The following is a 20,942-nucleotide window of genomic DNA, read 5'->3' as shown; positions in this document are numbered from 1 at the left end:
ATCACAAATCACGGCAAGAAGACAATTTCAAAAGTTGTCTTTTTCTCTAGCGAGCAAAATTTCAGTTAGGTTCGTCGTTGTCACACCGCGTTACGGTCGTCTTTGCCGCTGTACCCGAATGTCGACTCCACGCCTCGCTGCTCTTCCTTGCTTCCGCAATCCCCACGGCATTCCAATACCCAAACCCCCCCGAGTCCGCAGTCGTCAAAGTGCCGCCAAGCGCTTCACTGCAATCTTCCTCGGCGCGAAGATTCTTTCTTTGTATTAGTTCATACTCTCCAATTTGGGACGTAAATCGTAATTTTGAAATTTTTAACTCGTGTTTTTGGAGAGCGCGCGGAATACGAAAAATTATTATTCCATAATAGGAGGTAAATATTAATTCGTAAGGGTCCGGTATGAAGATGGACATACTTTCGAAGGTGAGTTGCACTTAATATATCATCATTCTACTGACCATAGAATTGTCTGCTCTGTATCAGTAAGTGCTAAGGTATCTAGACCGCAGAACATAACACATGCACACTTGTCACGTTATCACTGTATGTAGAAAACGGCCGTTTCACAGGTCAAATTCTTCTGATATACAGTCTGTCTGATAAACTCTGTTTCGTTTGATAGGTTGTGTGTTATGCGTATTACTGTATGGTGAAATACGTTTCAGGAATTTCACACAAAAAATCTGTACTTGCAAAACCAATGGTCAATGGAAAACTACATAATTTTATCACTAGATTAGCGAAACCGTCGTAACGCAAAATAGTTTAATTCATTAATCTTCAATCACTAGTTCAGGTAATGTCAAAAATTCTACACCCTGACAATGAGAAATGGCACTCGCAACAATCTGCATCAATTCTCACATTCTCAGCGATGCTTTACATGTGACATAACTGTCAATATACTTTCTCTTTAAATATTTCCATAATCAAGTTGGGTTTCTTAGTTTTTCTTTTTTGAGAACCCCCGACCTCTGCGTTTATCGACAAGTTAATATCTCTTGTCAATAGTTATTGCAGATATTTTGTACCCGCGATTGGAAACTTTTTCCGAATTCAAATTGTCTTGCGTTGAAACCCAAGAAGGGACAGTAATCGGTGCATATGTCCCAATTTGTTTGCAAATACAACGAATTGAAAATTATTGACGGATGATCTCTAGCTGTTCTTATTTGTAGAATCTGATTGCAAAGAGCAATCAAATTCAGTGTCGAAGCCCACGCCACTTATACGTATTACCCTTCACCGTGAACACCAATGCATAGGGCTATTTTTAAATTTTTGTTACGGCAAGCGAGGCCGCTATAGAGTACAAGCGATAATATTCATCTAAAGACTGAGAAACGCATCATCTCTCGTAACACTAGTCGCTTTTAATCACCAGCCGTATTTCAGTGTATTCGAGAATAAAAATCACATAGAATCAGCACTGTTTATGAGTAAAAGAATAAACTATAATCACGCTGATATCCCAGCGCGAATCATAACGGTTTGTTGCTTGCAATTCTAAAACCGTCCGACACGTAAGTTTGCAATCATGCTACGCACACGTACATTCCATTCGTGCATCAATGTAACCGCGTTAGCTGAGTCTTTCGTTCTATCTTTAAAGATTCATTCAGCTAAGATCCCGATGTAACACCCCCGTTACCACAAACTGTACACGTCTATTTTCGTTCGTCCATTCTGCAATTACGCGGAAAAACAATGCCCCCCCCCCTCCCCCCCCCCCCCCCCCCCCCCCCCGGGTGAACATATACGAGCATTACGTATCGTAAGGGCAATATATTCCGCTGCATATTACACATATTCCATGAAATATAAAAGGTCAGTTGTATTTCATTACATGACGAATGTTTAATGATTTTATTGAAGAGATGAATCTCCTATAGGGAGGTATTAAAAATTATTAAATTCTAACTGAAAGAACAAGTGCGTGGACACACTATATTTGGACATGAATGTGCAAAGTATATTTGTAAAATGCACGAATGTATATTATTACAGTGTGTATACACAGTTGCATATTTCAGCTGTTAGCAATACTCGCGTACTTCTAAGGCATCATGATCGGCATATTTTGAAAATTCGGATGCAATACGTAAGGTGTATTTATAAGCGGAGAAACGGGAAATCAGGTATATGTAGTGAAAACGTAACGAAGAAAAACAGTGACTAGTCATGTCTATTTTGTCTCCTGCCCTCTTCAATATAACACATAACGAAGCGTCATTGATGACGTGTGATAGCTTTTTGGCATAGCTGGGGAATCCCCGATCATTACAGCTCTGCGTCTATATTTGTTTCTTGGTATATTTTTAACGCAGGCGCTAAGGTACTTTATAATAACATATGCCATGGCAATAATCATCCTTTTTCCTCGCTATTCGAAGCAAACGAATCGACAGTCTTTTCTCTATCAGTTCGCGTCGCGCGAATAACGGACAACGTACTCGCACGACATTCGGAAGTGCTCCGATTTGAAAATAGAACGACCTTTACGGTGAAACGCAGACTTTGGCACCTAATCACCAGGTGGTAGAAAGACTCGGCAGAGATTATTCTTGTTACATTGAATAAAAATACATTCAAAGTGTATCCCCCGTGGGTAGATACATGAATACTGGCACGCGCTGAATCGTTCCAGATCTTACATGAAGATTCATGATAGCGTGTAGTCGTAATCTTAAGGGAAAATTGAATTCTTCAAAATTTTTTTTCAGTTTCAAAACGATGGCTACGTCGTGCTGGAAGATTATCTTTCACCTAGCGAGGTTGAAGAGCTCCGTACCGCAGGCGAAGAATTTACGACAAACTTGCCACCGGAAAACGAAAGACGAGTATTCGATACCGTAAACTTGCCGCAAGTAAGATTCCTCTGCTAGAAATTCCATATATAACTCATAGATTACATAACGATCGGTTTAACAAGAGCAATAACAATAATTTGCAGAGCAAGGATCAATATTTTCTCGACAGCGCCCACAAGATAAGCCTCTTCTTCGAGGCTGGAGCTCTGGAGGATGACGGAAAACTGAAAGTTCATCCCAGAGTATCACTGAACAAGGTGAATGTGTATAATAACCGAATGTTTGGAAAAGAACTGCACGTGTATTGTCTTAAAAAAGTGTGCGAATCAAATCGAACGATTGTTACCAGGTGGGACACGCTCTTCACTGGCTGCATCCAACGTTTAAGAAAATTTCATTCGACGACAGAGCAAAGGAGACTGCTTTTCAGCTAAACTTTCAGGAACCAGCAATATGTCAGTCGATGTATATATACAAAAATCCCGGTATTGGTTCTGAAGGTATAAACTAAGTATGCACGTACTGAACATTACCCGTTAACCGTAGTAATGGTATTTACAACCGTTCTCAGAGATGGTTCCAGATTCTTCCGAAACCCAGACGAAGTTATCTTAACACGCTCCTCGGACGATGTTTCTAATCGTAAACTAACCAATTGCTCTGCCTCTTCCAACTCCCTGCACTACCTGCAGGGCAAATTCCTACAAATTAATCAATAAAAAGTGATATTTATTTCTCATTCCAGTAACCGCACACCAGGACGCAACGTACCTCTATACGCAACCCCCTCAGCTCCTAGGCTTCTGGATAGCCCTGGAGGACGCTACGCTGGAGAACGGCTGTCTGTGGATAGCGCCTGGCTCTCACAAAGGCGGAGTGCATCGACGCTACATGCGCAACAAGGATCCGGAGGCCAGCGAGCTTCTGGTATACGACAGCGCCGCGCCCTGCTACCCCCAGAGCAACTTCCGAGCCATACCGGTCAAGAAAGGGACCTGCGTGCTCCTCCACGGGCAGGTCGTCCATTTCTCGAATAGCAACAAGAGCCAGAAGTCCCGACACGCCTACACCTACCACGTCGTCGAAACCAAACACGTACAGTACTCCAAGGACAACTGGCTTCAACCCCCTAATCCTGAGGGGTTTCCTTTACTATACAGAAATTAGACAATTACGTTTGTTCAATGCATTCTTCGAATTTATTTTTCTCTCAATTTTTACGACGAATTCACTGGCTTTTCAAGCTCTTAAACGTCAATCGTCAAGAGTATCGAAAAAAATAGATATGTTTATATATTTATACCTACAATGCAAACCCCCATCTCTTTTAAATTCGTTTTAATGTTATAAACCCGCTGAGTTAACTAATTCCAATTTTCAAGTGTGTGTAAAATACTCAGACGCAGGGGATGGGGAGAACTATGCGTTATATCGTTTAAGACAATTAATATGTACAGTCCGAGTTTGAGTATACGGTTATATACAAGTTTTAATTCACTTTGATTAGACTTGTTTTACATTTGTACTTACGTTTCGAATAAATATATTATACCTCTTTCTATACATCTGTATGTACCTGCATTTCTCTCGAAATATAGATGCTTCTCTGCTAAACTATACTTATATCACATATGCGTAATAACACTGGAGCTATTCGGAACGGTATTTACAACCGAAATGAATAGTTTATGTTTCTTTTTCAGCTAAGTTACCAACTTTTGTTTTGTACATCTCACGATGAGTAAGGACACGAATAAAGATCTGTTTAGACCAAACAAAACTATAATATCAGCGTCTCATAACAAGTGCAAAATTCGAGTATAAAAACTACAGTCTACTCTAAAACATAAAATTCAAGTTTCAACAGGGTCTCAATTTAGCGGCAAATGTGTCAAATTATTAAACTTGTGAACAACATTCTGAGTAAATAAATTTTTCTCAAAAATAACCTTCAGACTAACACAGCACTCATAGATTACGTTAGTTTCAATATCACACCGTTCTAACGTACTTCAACTTTGACGCGTCTAACTCGAAATGCCAACAGTCATTGAGCGAAAGTCTGCTATCCGGCAAAACTGACAACTCAGTTCTTGCAATTGGACCATTCCAGTCATCAAATACTCTTTTTTCAATCTGATACAGCAAAGGAGATCGCTGATATCCAAAGAGCTCGAGTCGTTAAACTCGCCAGAATTTGGAAGGTAATTGACCAGACTTTGGTGAAGGGCAATAAGTGCTGGATGGGACACAGTCAGAGAGCTCACCTCGCTTAAAACCCTGAAATAAATTTCGTCCGCGATTACTACCATAGAGATCTTAATAACTAACTGGTGAAAAATGATGTAACAATATTGAATGCAGCTCAACCTACGTTCGTAGAACGTGTATCAGCTGATTCAAGCTAGATACTAATTCTGGCTGCAATCGATTTATAGTTTCAGCTGACGGAGCGGGATTGAATCCTTCGTAAGTTATGGAGTGAGGTATTCCAGCCAAATCGGCTGACATTCCACTGGAATTCCGTGAAAATCTTTTAGATTATTTCCAGTCGTTTCAATTTTAGAAAGTGCCTTTTCTACGGAACTGGTATTGAAAACTCTTTGAAAATTAGCAATGCATCTTACCAAAAGTTATTTGTAAACGTCCAAATTTGATCAAAGTATTTGAAAGCATTGTTGGCCCTTTGCTCGATTTTCACACTCTCGTTTTCAAGTTCGTTCAAGGTCTGATTTTTTTCTACCTGGATTTCCTTCAGGTTTTCATTACATCTATCAATCAGCTTCTAAAATATAGGCCACGGGTGAAACGTTAGTTCGCTTATAGGCAATTAAACGTAAGTCATTCGTTATTTACCTTTATGTTAGAACATGATTTATAAGATAGTTCCTGATATTCATCCAATTTCACCATCTGTACAAGATCATAGCATACTTCTAACACGGTGCTGATAGATTTTAAACTCTGACCATATTCTGAAACCCAATATCAATTTCGTGTGAAAAATAGAATATAAATACAAAATCGGTTCATGGATATTTCTATAAAATAAAGAATAGCACCTTTTCTAGGAATCTTTCCAGCTTCGGGTGCTTTTCATATTCAGTTCTGTCTTATTTTCATAGAAATACGGTATTCACATACTTGGAGCATTGAGAAACATCTCTGTCAGTTTCATAACCACGGTTTCAGCCCGTCTTACAAAGGCATCACTAATTGCGGCGATCCAGTGTTTCGAGGTACACTTCAGAACGTCTATCACTGACCAAGGAGGTTGAATTATCGCGTGCCTTTCCCAGTTTTCCCCGAATAATTTTTCCATTTCCTTGGAAACGATCTAGAAAAATATTAGTTGCAGTTAGGTTTGCATACTCATACTTAGAAAGTTTGATGAAGAGGGAAAAAAAGTTGTAACAAACTTTTAAAATACTCACAACAGATAAGAAGTACTTCATTATAGCTTTTGCCTCACAGAAAATTTCATCCGATATATCAGCCTCTTTTGAATTAACCGTTTCTGTATGGTTTTCAATGCCTTTCACTGGTTTCACTTGCGTTGTAGGGGATTTAGCTTCAATTTCATTCGTATTCAGTAAAAGCATTGCTTGAATAGATTTATGCCGCCCATAAGTGGGGATATCGTGTATCATTGCCTTGTTGCACAGATTTTTGTCATTGGACAGCAAAACCTAAGGCAAATAATTTAGTAAATCAGTAAAAGTTCAAATTTCCAGCAACTCTAAGAGTAACTCACAACTGTGCATCCAAATTCTCGAATTTTCAAACAAGTTTGCAATATTTCATCATCTGGCGAGTCGGTCTGATATTTTACTCTGTTCGAAGCAGCATCTGCAGCCGTTTGACCTTGTAGTCGAGGGTGCTTACTTGAGAAATATTGAAACAACAAATCGACTGCGATTTTGGCACTTCTTTGTAAGTGTGTTGATTTCCTTTGTGATTTGTTATCCTTTATATAGTCCAACTCCTGTAGCAGAAGAATATCAAATACAAATAAAAAACAATTAAATCTGAAAAATACTGATTCGTTCTTGAAGCAGAAATTCTACAAAGTTTTCGACAATTACTAACCTGTAATACCATCCAAGGTACTACTACAACAGGTTTATATCGGAATTTTGTTTGATGACAACCCTCCAAGATTTCAGTAACTATCTTCAAATTTGACAAAAAGACATTGGTGTCCACAACAATATACACAACTATCTGATTTGTGTTCTCAGAAATGTGGGAAAACTCTAGGCCTTTTACAGTATAATTAGGGGGCTTCTGCTCCGTCGCACCAATATCCGTAGAGAGGTGCATCCTAACTTCTTGAACCTAGAAATAATGATCTTATCATTAGATGTCCTACTACATGTTGCTGATGTTCGTAAACTCTGAAAATGCTTTCATATATATCTCACTTCAACGATGACTTTTTCTTGTTCAATGGGTTCCCATTCCATTTCTTCAAAAAATGCGTCATCTGTATGTTGCGCCACAGCTTGGTTCATAGACACATGAGTCCTTTCGTCGACATTAGTATCGACGCTTGCTTTTTCCAAATGACCAGTTTTCTTTTTTTTTTTGTTAGCTTTAGGAATCTTTGGAAGATTAGACAAGGCTACGTTATCCGAAAGATCATTCTCCTGCTGAGTTTTGATATCTAATGAAGACGACCTGCTGGCAAGCCTTGCTTTGAGTGATTTGAATCGTGATTCAGTATTTTGATAAATGCTCGGCACTGGGTCTGAAATGTAGCAAAAGTTTGTCAGATTAAACAATATGATAGATTTGGGTGAAAACTTATTTCATATTAAAACACAATTACTAGGATCAATTTATTATAGAAATACCTGTAGGGCTAGTAGGCCGCATTTCACGTACTGCAATATTCTCAACACTCCTATCGAATATTTTATCGAGTTTCTTAGGTGTAACATCTTGTGTTGCCAATCGCCGAGCCACCTTGGCAGATATGGAAGGTTCTATTTTCTTACGAATGGTGCTAAGTTTATTCTTTAAACTGTCCAGCCTTTTACTGGCCAAATTCTTTTTACCACTATCTGTACGACAAATGTTTCGTCTTACATTATCGAGTTCAAGGCCTCGTCGGTGTCCTACTTTCAGCTTCTCTGTACCACTTGATGTAGCTGAAGTAGTTGATCCAGTCACAAATGACTCTGCAGCATTCAAGGTACTCCCGACACCGGAAACATTGTCATCTGGTTTCCTGGTATCACCATTAGACGATTTAGTGCAACATCTTTGAGTCTTTGATCTGCTACTATTGTTTCGTTTATTCGCAAACGAAGGTAAATCCTCATTATTATTCTCAAGCCCTGAGACACTTGATTTTGCCTTTCGATTCTGTACAGACTTCGATGTTTTCTCCAGAATTTTTATCCTCAATGCTTTCATCTGGGGCGTTTCCACTACTTTAGTCGGTTCAGAACATCGCCTAGTACGCTGTGAGCATGGGGGCAATTCCGCACTACCAAGACGATTAAGCAGTGGCTCATCTTGAGTGTTATTCTCAGCTACACAGAGACCTTGCTTCGGCTTCTTCCTCTGCATAGATTTAGACTTTTGCCTGGTCATTTTTTCTCTCAACGCCTTCATCTGTGGTGTTTCGGATATTTCAGATGGTTCCGAACATCGCTTGGCTCGCAATAACCGCCGGGGCGTATCATTACCACCGGACTTCTGTGATTTATCCAAGGAAGTTGGATTAGGGGAGGCCACGTCATTGTCAATCGATAGTTTACGCTTTTGTCCAGCTTTTTCAGGCTGAAGCTGTGCAAAGAAAAAAGAACTGCTGTAATTCAACGTAACATGACACAAGCATTGGAAGCAAATCACTGAACTTTCGGCTGAGCTCGGCTTGTGATGAAATAATTTGCGACTTTGAAGGTTATGAAACATGCAATCGGACACGTAATAAAACTACGTGGCAAGATAGATGTATTTAAATGATTGGGTGAACCACGTACCTTGGTTGTCTCGTCCGACGGTTCTGTCCAAGACGATTTTCCAGTACGTACATTGAAGTAATAAACCCTGTCGGGAAAACTTGTTGAATTGACGACTATCCAACCATTGGGGAGGTTAACTTTACTTTTTTTCGTCGAACTCATTGTCGAATATTCTTCTTGAGCGAAATAATGGGATGATTGATATAGAGTGATTCAGTCATATTATACTGCTAATCGCGCAGAAAACCTGGTAACAGATTAACACGACACACAAAATAATTTATTCGAACACGCACTAATGTTGTACAAAAATAAACTTTCGTATTTGGCCATTTGGTAACAACTAGGTAAGACCACAAGTGTAAACCGTAAACAGAGAAGTGAATATGCCACGCGCTTTTGGCCTGGTTTACACCACAGCTTTAAAGCTGTTTTCTGATTGGTCCAAATGACGCTGTCGCATTGCACACAGCGTAGATATCATGTTCATTTCGCTCGTTTTGTTAATATTCAACTATTCTGGCGTCAAGTTAATTTTTCACGTTTTTGAACGTTCAAATCGCCTAATACGAATTTTGACTCTAAACAATAAAATTATTCACAAATATGCCAATAAACACCTCTGAAAGTACGAGGCGGGTATATTCATTTGTACCATTGTTATAAACAATCAGAGGCATGCAAAGTTTAAAATCTTGAACCTTCACAGTCCCCTTCGTGATTCAGAAAATCGAGATACGTTTCAAGTCAGGCTGCTAATTTGAAAATATTAATTAAACTAGGTGACTTGTTTCGTATTATTTATGATATTTAATATGCAACATTACGAGCACAGTAAATTGCTTTTGCGTATCGAAAAAGGAGGAATCACGAAGCAAATTTCGTACTCGTAAGGAACTAGCAATAAGAACTCAACACTATCATATTAACTTGTCTACCCAGTACCCACAAAATGTCTTTCGGGTTCGCTTATTTTTTGTCCGCCGAACTGAGAGCTTTGCTGTGGATTAAAAAGACTAAACTGTGCAATCAATTACTTAGAAACTTTCAGCTTATATTTATTGATATCTTCGGTGTTAAAAAAAAAACCACATCAGCTGGTTTCCAGGATTTCTTCACTCCTTCAGGACTTCTGGTAATCGGAAAAAACCAAACGGCATTTTAGTTTCTTCACTTCTTATATCTCTATGGTAGCCGCACTGTTCAATCAACCAGCAAGAGAATTTTTCTCTTCTACGAAATGGTCACTTGGCAGTAAACGCAAATGATTTGTTTTTCAGACGAGCCAAAACGCCGTTTGTTTTTTTCTAATTACCAGAAGTGAAGAAATCCTGGTTAAAAAAATTCCTCGAAAAATTCACCTTGCAGGGGACAAATGAGGGGATCCTCCATAATTGAATTAAAGAATATCCCGGGAATATTGCAAGGATATTATCTAGCAAGAGGGAGGAATTATCCCCCCCTGTTACTAGAATGCCGGCACTTCAAAACCGAGTCTCCGTAGGCTTGCGTCTGGAACACGATTTCGAAGCGTGCGACATATGCACATTGCGAAGATCATTACGAGTAACTTTGAATTATAAATTATGGACGAGGCTATCCCAACAACAGAGACATCGAAAAAAATAGAGCCGATAAGCAAGGATGCCGTTCATCATATTTGCTCCGGGCAGGTTAGGGTGCACATTGTTTACTTATGGTTCTGAACCACTGAACAAAAATCACGAGAATCGCATGACTCCAAATGACATGTATGTATCTCCAACCAAAATTTGTAGGTCGTTCTGGATTTAGCCACTGCGATTAAAGAACTGGTTGAAAATAGTTTGGACAGCGGTGCCAAATTGATTGAGGTTAAATTGACTGATCACGGACGGACCTGCGTCAGTGTCAGCGACGACGGGTGTGGAGTACTCGAGGAAGACTTCGAGGGTCTAGGTTTGTAGTCTATAATGCTCAGCGCCTCGTCCAATCACCTGTGTGCTTTTCACAAAGCATTCTTATCTTTTGGCTAGGGTTGAAACACCACACTTCAAAGCTGCGAGACTTCTCTGACCTGACCGAGGTTGGAACTTTTGGATTCAGAGGGGAAGCGCTGAGTTCTTTATGCGCGTTATCTGAATTGAGCATTGTTACCAGGCACAAGTCTAAGGAACACGGCTACAAGTTGGAATTTGACAAAAATGGATTTTTAAAAAGAAAAGAGGCATGTGCCAGGGCAGTCGGTACAACTGTATATATCAGAAATCTTTTCAAAACTCTTCCTGTCCGAGCTAAGGAGTTTCAAAGAAATTATAAAAAGGAATTCTCAAAGGCGATCCAGGTCCTGTATGGATACTGTTTGGTCTCTACTGATATCAGGATAACGTGCAGTAATGCCATTTCTGGAAAACAGTCCTCTCAAGTTTTGGGAACTCTTGGTGCAATCAACGTTCAGGATAATATACTATCTATTTTTGGTAAAAAATCACTTGACGGACTGCTTCAAGTTGAACAAATTTTACCCGAGGAGTCTGTACTTCAAGAATATGGACTACCTTCTGACGTCGTTGAAAAGTCAAAAAGCAATTTCTCCTGGGAATGTTATGTGTCGAGCTGCGATCATTCCATGGGTCGTTCCGCTCCGGACAGACAATTTTTTTATGTTAACGGTCGTCCGTGCGATCCTGTAAAAGTATCAAGGCTTTTTAATCATGTTTATCACAAGTACAATGCCAAACAATATCCATTTGTATTTTTGAACTTAAATCTGAAGAGAGATTGCGCAGATGTTAATGTCACTCCTGACAAAAGAACCATATTTTTGATACAAGAGTCATTAATTTTGGCCAGTCTTAAATCGAGCCTTCTTCAAACTTGGGAAAAGACCCTGGGAAATTTGACTGCTGCTAAGCTAGTGGAACCTAATTTTGCCTTTAAGAGAACCTCATCTTCCACCGACAACAATGAACCACCAGCTAAGAGGCAGCAGCGTATTCCGGAAAATACTGAAATTAATAGTCAAGAAGATAGTAAGAATCTTGTATCCTGTCGTACAGAAATAAGTGAGACAAGAAAAAATCCACCACGACTCGGGTACTCGACTAAGTCAACTACAATAACTATGGAAATTAATCTTGATTTGATAAAGCAGGCTCTTGTCGCCTGTAACGCACGTCAAGGAATGAATGGTCAAAATCTAGCAAGAAAAGTGAAATTTAGAACAAAGATAGAACCAAATCTGTGTAAAGATGCAGAGCAGGAATTACGCCGAGAATTGACAAAAGACTCCTTTGATAAGGTCTATTTACTTACATTTTCATTTTACTCTGTCATTGTTTCTATGGCCGCATACACCTTTCGGGTGTTTCAGTTTTTATGGCCATCTTCATGTTTTCAACAATATTCACAATTAATCAGAATTTTAATTTAAAAAATGCAGGGTTGTTAATTCTAGCACACCTAGTTAATTTGGTGATTATTTATTCCTTGCAGTCGCACACTTGCATCTTGAGTATCTGAATTATGAATGCAGATGGAGATCGTGGGACAGTTTAATCTTGGCTTTATCGTCGCTCGGCTTGACGATGACTTATTTATCGTGGACCAGCACGCCACCGACGAAAAGTACCGTTTCGAAAAATTGCAAGCAGAAACAAAGCTTCGTACTCAAAAGTTGATCGCCCCTCAACGACTAAATCTTGCCGTACTCAACGAAACCATACTCATCGAGCACCAACAAACGTTTATTGACAATGGATTCACGTTGAAAATAAATGATCAGGGTAAGTTCAACGTCATGTTAGAGTAGAATATGAATTTTATATCAGATATCAATTTTGATTGATAGAAATATGAACAAATTGTATTTTCCGGTTAACCCCAGGAGAGCCGGGTCATCGTGTGGAGGTGACGGGAATTCCGGTCAGTGGAAATTGGCAATTTGGTCAAGAAGACATAGAGGAGCTGGTATTTCTGATAAGGGAAGGAGGGAGTGATGACAGTATCGATTGCGGAGATGGAATACCTCGTCCAAGTCGAGTGCGGCAGATGCTTGCCTCACGAGCTTGTCGCGGGGCTGTTATGGTCGGAAAAGCATTGAACGATGTCGATATGCGTCGCCTTATGACGCAGATGGGTCAAATAAAGAATCCTTGGAGTTGTCCGCATGGGAGGCCTACGATCAGACATTTATTGTGCCTCTCGCTGCTATCGCGTTGACCCTTTACTTGCATTCGCTATAAAGCATGTTGTTGACAGCAATTTCTATGATGATAATAAAATCTTTTGCTCGTTTTCAAAGCTTTCCAATGTCCATCATTTTCATGTTGACAACAGTTGAACAAGTTTGAACATAAGGTACGCTGCCAATATAAAGAAGTTTTTACGGACACCCTGCAACTCGACAGGATTTCATGGTAGTTTTCAAATAATGAAGATTATAGAGATGAATTTAAAGATGTTTCAACAAATTATAAAATAAACCATTTATTTAGTAAAATAATAATACATCATTTCTAACACACACTAGACACTAGCGGTTTTTTTTTTGTTTTTTTTTTTTAATTGGAAGAGCGTAAATTAATAAAATTTGGATATCTTATGTTCTCGCGCATAATAAAATTTACCATATATTAGCAATAGAAAGTGCGTCGGAAGAAATTAATATTATATAGTATGTACGTATACATACAAGAAGGTGCTATACGCTATGCAACTTCAGTACTTTTTTTTTTCTTACAAACTGAGTACGTATAATGCAAAACAACTTGGACCTACGACTCTTGATCCGTATAGAGATCCGCGTAATTACATAGGTATTATACATGATCGCTAAAAATTATTAAAAGAGCCACGCTATATTTTATTAGAATGGATTGTTCAATTCTTTGATTCATTATACATTATAACATCAATAAAAGTCTCTTTTTTAACTGTAGATATAGTCGGATGTATACATAGGTATGTCTGTTCATAGATATAAATATTCAATTGTAAATATATTTATATATTCAAAGTTCTGCTATATGCAAGGTGGCCCCACAAAAAGACAAAATTAACAACCATCTGATTTAATTCTCACCACGATAGTCAATGCGTAAAACGTACGGCTGATAATAGATAAACTTACAAATACTGAAAAGAATAAGAATCTAGCATCCGGAAACCCGTATTTCTCTTCTCCGAGCTACCTTGCTTTCGCAATTCATATATTCGATAAATAGTCATTCTCTATACTCATAAAAAAATAGACGAAACGAATGAAGCTTGTAAAAGTGATGTATGTACTCGAAACGAATGACCTGCATTTTTATATGGACAAATTATTTCTCTATCTCTCTCACAATATATAACTGTAACACCAAATAATACTGTATTCAAGTAAACATCTCTGTTTAAAGCAGAACACGATTTAAAAATTCTGCAAGATGTCTCAAATTATCAATACCTACAATTCCATGTGACCGTGACACGCCCAATTAGTAACATGGTTGACAGAAATTGATTTGCTCTTATAAATTTATCGGGACAGATGAAGCCTGATATTTTTAATTCTCTGTACCTTGGACGTAGGAAGCGATATTATAATATTGTTAATAAGTACAAATAGGTATACGACGGTAATTGAATCACTCCGGTTCTCTGTCTGAAATTGAAACCAAAAACTCTCGCATATCACATCGTGTAAACATTCGACTTTACTTCAATCGTCGGAAAAATCGATGCGATGGATGAGTGCCACGTATTTCGGATTGGTGCTCAAGAATAAAACGCAGAGATTACTTGATATCGCGGATTGCCCGTAGTGTTTGTTAATCCGTATATTGTGAAAACCACACTAGGTATAAAAATAACCCCGAGCGAAAACCGAGTTCCATGTAGGCATTGTATAGAATTCTCATTCAATTTGATAATTAATTACTTATTCGTTTTTCTTGCAGCGCAGCTGACTCTCATTATGCGTCTCGAAAGATTACGCGAACATACTTCGCATTTATAGTTATTGATATACGAAAAAGATTCGTCTCACAGTACAAATAGTAATATAAGATCTTGCAGTATGGCATATTAATTATGTATAGTATGTATAATATGCGTGTGTGTGAGTGTGTATATACACCTCAAGGTGGTCTTTAAAAAGATCATTTCGAATTTCGATCGGTGCGCCCCCCAAATCGCTTCCAAATAATTGAAAAAATAATTCCTGAATTTTTTCACATTTTTAATCTCATCTCTAACCCGTGCCCCAAAGAAGGTGGATTCCGTAGAACCCTTTCAAGGGCGTATTAAATCTACCAAACGGATATAGATGAAATATGCTATAAGGGGGTCTCTTGCATGGGTCCCTGATTACGAATCTGAACTCGAACTTTGAAAACCCAAAATGACGGATCGATCAAATATGGTGCACCAAAACCCCAAAAGTCACTTGATATTCCCATATTGGATCCACCTTTTTGAATTTTGTAATTTCAAGTTCCAATTCGTAATCAATGACCTCGAAAACCCCCGAGTACCGAGTTTTATCGAAATGCAATGACTTTTTTGGAGTTCACTCCACCATATTGGATCCGCCATTTCAAATTTTCAAAATCCGTTGGGTAGATGAGATGTGCCCTTGAAAGGATTGTATGGAGTCCACCTTCTTCGCGGCACAGGTTAGAGTTGGAATTAAAACCTGAAAAAATTAGGAAATTATTTTTGAATTATTTGGAACCAATATGGGAGGCTTGCCGGTAAAAATTCAGAAATCACCTTTTTAAGGACCACCCTAATACACCTATAATGTATGTATACTATGGATTAAAGACTTTGGATATGATACATTCAGAGTGAACTAAGCACCGGAAAACCCTGCAGGGGAAGGTTTCTGCAATTTAGGGTCTATTGCGTCCCAGTTGAAACTACATGTGGTCCTCTGATGATCGGTTGATTTGCCCCGGTCCCGCCGGGGTTGCAGGGGTCGGGTCGTCGTGAAATAGCGGGTTCTTCACTTCCATTTCCCCCGTCTTCAAAAAACGCACATTCAAAAGTGGATCACTGACTATTGTCATCGTCTGTCATCGTGAAACAGCATAAATTTAATACATACCGGAGCGAGTCCGGGACACTCGTATACGGTGTAATCGCCTTCCTCGTTCTCCTCGTCGCTTTCCGCCTCCGACACAGAGCCGGGATCTCGAACCGCCGCAGTTCGACTGTGAAGACAGTATATTCGTATTAGTTTTCACGCAATTCGTGTTACGAATCGGCTGATCGGATTCCAATTGGAGAAGAAGAATTTCATTGGTATTCCTCACCTCTCCATGGCAATGATCTGTTGCTTTTGGTGTTGATAGTGGTACATTTGTGCGGATTGAGCGAGTCTCCGGTCACCCGACGGCGATGTATCCTTGTTGGGACCCGTCACGCCGTATGCCGGATACTCGACATCTGCTGCAGCCTTCGCTCCACGCTGAAGTCTACAGGGAGCGGGATATTAGTCTTATTCCAAATTCAAAGTTTATTTAAAAATACTTCTATTCATACAGTACGCTTCTTTCTTCTCAATTCACCTTCTTAACCATCGAATGACACAGACTGTATAATTATAAAAGCCGAAAAATTTTAATGACCGTACATACCTGCACCAGGTGAGACTAATCAGCACGAGGACGAACATAGCAGCGGCACTGCAACCAGCTACAACCGCTGAAACATGATACAGAAGTTTATGCACGTACGACTGTAGGATTCAGCTATAAGACGAAAGCATATGTAATGGTTTCGTGAAAATAGGAGTAAGATAAGCACTCCTCCACGTACCGACAAAATAGATGTCATTACTGATCTTATGGTCAACTGAGGTGACCAAGGGACCGTGGGATTCGGCGCGACGCTGAAGTTCTGGAGGGGCCTTTGGAGCATCCTCCTCGTTATCGTAGCCGTCGTTACCGTTGTCATTGTCAGTCAATTTCAGCGACTCCTGGTTGGTACTGGGTTGAATGTCCACATCGGTCGCTTGGATTCGCTCTGTTCTTTTCCCGTCTTGCAAGTCCTCCATCTCTGTTTCCGGGGAAAAATAAAGAAAAGAGACGGTTGTAGACAAAGGGTCCGTACTTAGGTATAAGGTGCGCGTGACTCACCAAAAATCTATTGTTTTTTTAGCTACGAAACATAATTCCGCCAATTGATAAACGATTAAGGAATACTTACGCGTCGTATCGAGACCATCTTCATAGTAGCCACGATCGCTTGGTCTCCGAGCAAAGGCTGGCTGCTTATCGAAGATGCTTGACTCGGGAAACGAGAAAGAGAATTTTTCACCTTTCTCTTCGTGGTTATTAGCGTGACTTCGTGAATCATCCACTTCCGGGTCCTGATGGTTGGAGGGAGCGTTATCTACTTCGGACGTATCAAATGACGGTCGGTTCTTTATTTCGTGATTCGAACCACCCTGGCTACGGTGACGATGTTCAGCCGTTTGGTACCTCTCCAGATTCTGGCGAGACGTCGCTTCAGCCAGTGGTTCGTTGAAACCAGGGTACCTTGAGTTTATCACAAACGGTTGCGACTCTCGGGGCTGATACCATCCCGCGTATCGTCGATGAACCGTGCCGGCTTCATTAAGACGGTGGTTCTTGCTGAGCCTTCGATGCACCGGCACTCTCGGCTTGTCAACCAAGGCTTTAAGGAATTTACGAGTTTCTTCTATCAATTCTTTTGAGCCTGGGTAGTGCAGTGAACCGTAAGCGGCGGCATCGTGATTTCGTGGCTTTAATAACCACGTCTGCAGGTTCGCCAGAGCCAAGTTTTCGGAAGAAGGTTCTGGCGTCAGATCTGGAAGGAGGAAACTGCATGCCTGTATATCGGAGCTATATGCTGCAGGTGCCGTCGACGATGACGTTAAAAGTAGTGATATAGTCGAGCGGTTAAAATTTGTCGGTAAAATGTTGGTATTGGGATCTGTACGCAGAACCGGCCCTATATCACTACTATTGAAAATTATTAAACATATATATATATATATATAATGACGTGTCTGATCGCGACATTAAGAGTCTTGAATATTCATGGGATCGAAAAAATCTGCAGATATGAATATATAGAGTCTGGACCGTGGAAGGCTGTCGGTCTTCGGATTAAATATTGAAATTGAAAAAACGCCGCAGCTTCAACCTCTGCATTAATTACACGTAATATTGTAATTTTGATGCGCACCATTAGATACTAAATTCTTTTATAATTCTACCTGCAGGTCATAGAATTTTACAAATCACTCGACCCAATCATAATTAGATAGCAAATATATTTATTCAGTTGCTTGCGTTTTTGTAAATTCGTCATAACGGTAAATTGATTACATGGATTTTTTCAGATTTCATACAAGGAGATATTTTTGCAAGGTTGTGGGAAACAGTATTTTTACTTTAAAAAACATGACGTGAATTACAATTTTCCATGTGCATTTGTAAGCACAATAAAAAATATGTAAATATGCAGGAATTCTGATAGAAGCTCCATGAATATTCGTAAAAGTAAGCATCGTGCATTTTTATTATTCAGTAATACCCGTGACTTGAAAATAATTATCACACGCTAGAAATTAGCTCGATTAATATAAGTATCACGTACTTTCAAGACAAACCTTATGAATAAATGTGGATATAATTCGTAGAAAGGACTTACGATCCGCCTGCAATAATCGTTATCAATAAATTGCTAAAAATTTTCCAAAAAATACTGGGAACCTCAGCATCTTTCACCAATTATAGTTTTTGTCACGCTGCATGATCACGGCTGGCTACGCGGGCAAACTGTTGCCGGCAAATGGTTTCCGGTTCGGTAAGATAATGGTCTTTGATAAAGTCCGTCCTGTAGTGTCTCTAACGCGATAGACTCTCAAGTGCTAACCCATTCAATAACCCAAGTCTAATAGAGCTATTCAGTACACCCTAATTCTTGGACAGGTCAGATATAGGTATAATAGTACGTGCAATGCGTATATTATAACGATTCACGTGTACGTGCTACGTTGGCGTACTTTCTATAGCTAGTTTTGTCTAATCACGTTAGGTAAATTAAGTCAAAAGTAATAACGCGACAGGAAATGCCGGGCAGATTTTGCCCTAAATATATTCACGCCTTCCTCCCATTTTCTCACACATAATCAATACCTATTGCCGCAACAGCTCGCGACAAGTCAGAACTTCCGTATAACTTTCAACGCTTATATCATAAAGAAATGATCGATGCTCGTAGTTTTCGGTAGTCATTAAACGCATTTGACTCTGACAATCTCTGCAATTTTAATAACTAAAACTCTCGAATAGGGACAGCGAATGATCTTCCTATAGACTCGGAAGTTTGTACAAAGTATCAGACGTACGTCGAGACTATCAACAACCATCTGAAAGGGCGTGTCTTATTTATCATTCTCACTAAATACATATATTAAATTACTTACGTACCTACAAGAAGATGAAAAGTAGGTGATACGAAAAAAATAACGTAAGCTGTGTAATACCGGTTAACATCCTTATGATCATAATTAAGCTAAGCATTGTCGTTTTTTGTTTTACTGGAAAATCAGCGGTACGTTCTTATTGAGTTATAGTATAAGATTGAGACATCAGATTAAAAAATATATTTATAACTATCTCTCTACGGATGATGTCATTCGTGTAATTTCCTCTAGTCGAATACGTATACCGTGTGTGTGAAATAAAAAGAATGTATAAATGGTTCGTATGATATTCGCGATGCTGGTCTGAACGAACAGCATTTATCAGTGATTCGCACTGATCAATGTCTTGCTATTTGGAACTCATGAATTGATGAATCCACAGGTGTCGCGGAGCTGGTATACGGGCCACTTATCACACAACCTAACAAAAAGTGTAACTACAAGATTGTGTCCTACTTGAGTCATTCGTTCATTCAATGATTATGCAAATGGTCAATGAATTAATGCGAAAATTATCGGCTTTGATTCGAACGCCTTCGATGGGCTTTGCAATCAAAAAAACTTTCGGGGTGGATAAACCTTACGGAAGACTCGCATCGTGAAAGTTCAATTTCCATACGATCGAGACCTTTTTTGCTGGTAACGTATAGTGCACAGATACAGTCACGTGGGTAAAATACGCGTTGGAAGGAAAGAATGGATGGATAAATAAATAATGGTAAACCATGTGAATATGGCATGGACATGTATTTTATATCGATAGGTCTTCGCGAAGTAACGCCTAAAGTAAGAAAGGCAAGTGTAGCAGTTATTGACGCGTTTAGACCCAATGATTGACCCTCTTATTTTTCAAAATTATAAAATTACGGCACAAATTGTGAATATCTCGATGACTAAAACCAATTGCTAGAGAGTTAGACACTAGAAATTTATTTTTTGGTAATTTTAGAACTAAAGATCAAACAGAACAACCTAAAAAGGTCAATAATCGGTACAGGGTCAATAACTGGTAGGTACGTACACTTACCTTACGTGCATACTGTCTATATATAAAAGATAATCAAGCCTGGTTCGAGGATGACGACGAACGATGTGGAAAAAAAAAATAATTCGAATAAAAACAAGCACTGCGACTGTGATTATGGACGATATATGTCAGGTTGGAATAAGCGAATATAGTCATTGTTCGGAAAAGAGCCGTTTTTGAACGTACCTCGCAGATATCGATGAAGATCCTGAGCAGCAAACGCCGAGATAACACCGAGCAAGACGAGGAACGCGTACGGGAAAGGCCTGGGGGGCATCCTCGTCGCTTCCTTAACCCGCGGCACAGCTGATAATAGCGATTTAAAACTCAACGGATCGCTCCTTCCATATGCAAGGTGTCATTCATGAAGTCCTCGAAGTATTTCCCCGGAGTTTGCGCCGTGGCCCCGAGCTTCAATCAATATTCTCGCGCTCCTGCTCCTCGGGAAATCCACCCCCTCTTCGCTCTGCAACCTCCCTACAGGCACGCATACACCTGTACCATGCCCACCAGCTAATTACTGCAGGTGCGGTTCGCATCAAAGTTCAACTCCAGGACAAATTATCCGAAAATCGTATACACATCGGACAAACAAAGCGACTTTAATAATTTCAGATGCACGACTGGCTGTCCGAGACGCGCGATTTCTACTGCTTCGGGTATAAATCGTATTGTGTATTCTGCTGGCACAATAATAATTTACAT

The 20,942-nt window shown here is 39.5% G+C and overlaps 4 protein-coding genes across 6 annotated transcripts; 2 read left to right on the top strand and 2 right to left on the bottom strand.

The window, feature by feature from the left end:
• Positions 1-188: 188 nt before the first annotated feature.
• LOC124404862 (phytanoyl-CoA dioxygenase-like) lies at positions 189-4,094 on the top strand. The gene is made up of 5 exons (XM_046879320.1): positions 189-422; positions 2,723-2,866; positions 2,953-3,066; positions 3,159-3,309; positions 3,555-4,094. Exons 1-5 carry the CDS (start codon positions 399-401, stop codon positions 3,974-3,976), a joined length of 855 nt encoding a protein of 284 aa, XP_046735276.1. The 5' UTR covers positions 189-398; the 3' UTR covers positions 3,977-4,094.
• A 134-nt stretch (positions 4,095-4,228) lies between these two features.
• LOC124404859 (transcriptional protein SWT1) lies at positions 4,229-9,128 on the bottom strand. Of its 3 annotated transcripts, none has more exons than XM_046879316.1 (12): positions 8,803-9,128; positions 7,901-8,605; positions 7,666-7,867; positions 7,234-7,559; positions 6,899-7,147; positions 6,564-6,794; positions 6,244-6,498; positions 5,954-6,146; positions 5,666-5,784; positions 5,437-5,594; positions 5,184-5,324; positions 4,229-5,089 (listed from the first exon to the last, which is right to left on the bottom strand). In XM_046879316.1, the coding sequence occupies exons 1-12, from the start codon at positions 8,944-8,946 to the stop codon at positions 4,837-4,839; spliced, it is 2,976 nt and encodes a 991-aa protein (XP_046735272.1). In that variant the 5' UTR covers positions 8,947-9,128; the 3' UTR covers positions 4,229-4,836. The 3 variants fall into 3 exon arrangements, with proteins under 3 accessions (XP_046735272.1, XP_046735273.1, XP_046735271.1); XM_046879317.1 differs by having other exon boundaries at positions 7,666-7,868; positions 7,902-8,599; XM_046879315.1 differs by having other exon boundaries at positions 7,666-8,605.
• Positions 9,129-10,295: 1,167 nt separating this feature from the next.
• On the top strand, positions 10,296-13,062 carry LOC124404299 (mismatch repair endonuclease PMS2). Its single transcript, XM_046878327.1, has 5 exons — positions 10,296-10,457; positions 10,563-10,722; positions 10,800-12,064; positions 12,299-12,548; positions 12,650-13,062. Exons 1-5 carry the CDS (start codon positions 10,371-10,373, stop codon positions 12,982-12,984), a joined length of 2,097 nt encoding a protein of 698 aa, XP_046734283.1. The 5' UTR covers positions 10,296-10,370; the 3' UTR covers positions 12,985-13,062.
• Positions 13,063-13,500: 438 nt separating this feature from the next.
• Positions 13,501-20,820, bottom strand: LOC124404125. Its single transcript, XM_046878012.1, has 8 exons — positions 20,424-20,820; positions 16,960-17,583; positions 16,570-16,809; positions 16,389-16,455; positions 16,065-16,226; positions 15,857-15,962; positions 15,545-15,773; positions 13,501-14,884 (listed from the first exon to the last, which is right to left on the bottom strand). Exons 1-7 carry the CDS (start codon positions 20,512-20,514, stop codon positions 15,669-15,671), a joined length of 1,395 nt encoding a protein of 464 aa, XP_046733968.1. The 5' UTR covers positions 20,515-20,820; the 3' UTR covers positions 13,501-14,884; positions 15,545-15,668.
• Positions 20,821-20,942: the final 122 nt, after the last annotated feature.

Source organism: Diprion similis, chromosome 3 (assembly GCF_021155765.1).
Source record: "Diprion similis isolate iyDipSimi1 chromosome 3, iyDipSimi1.1, whole genome shotgun sequence".
NCBI classification, from domain to species: domain Eukaryota; kingdom Metazoa; phylum Arthropoda; class Insecta; order Hymenoptera; family Diprionidae; genus Diprion; species Diprion similis.
The sequence above is the reverse complement of the archived record's forward strand: the minus strand, read 5'-3'. Positions and strand labels throughout refer to the sequence as shown.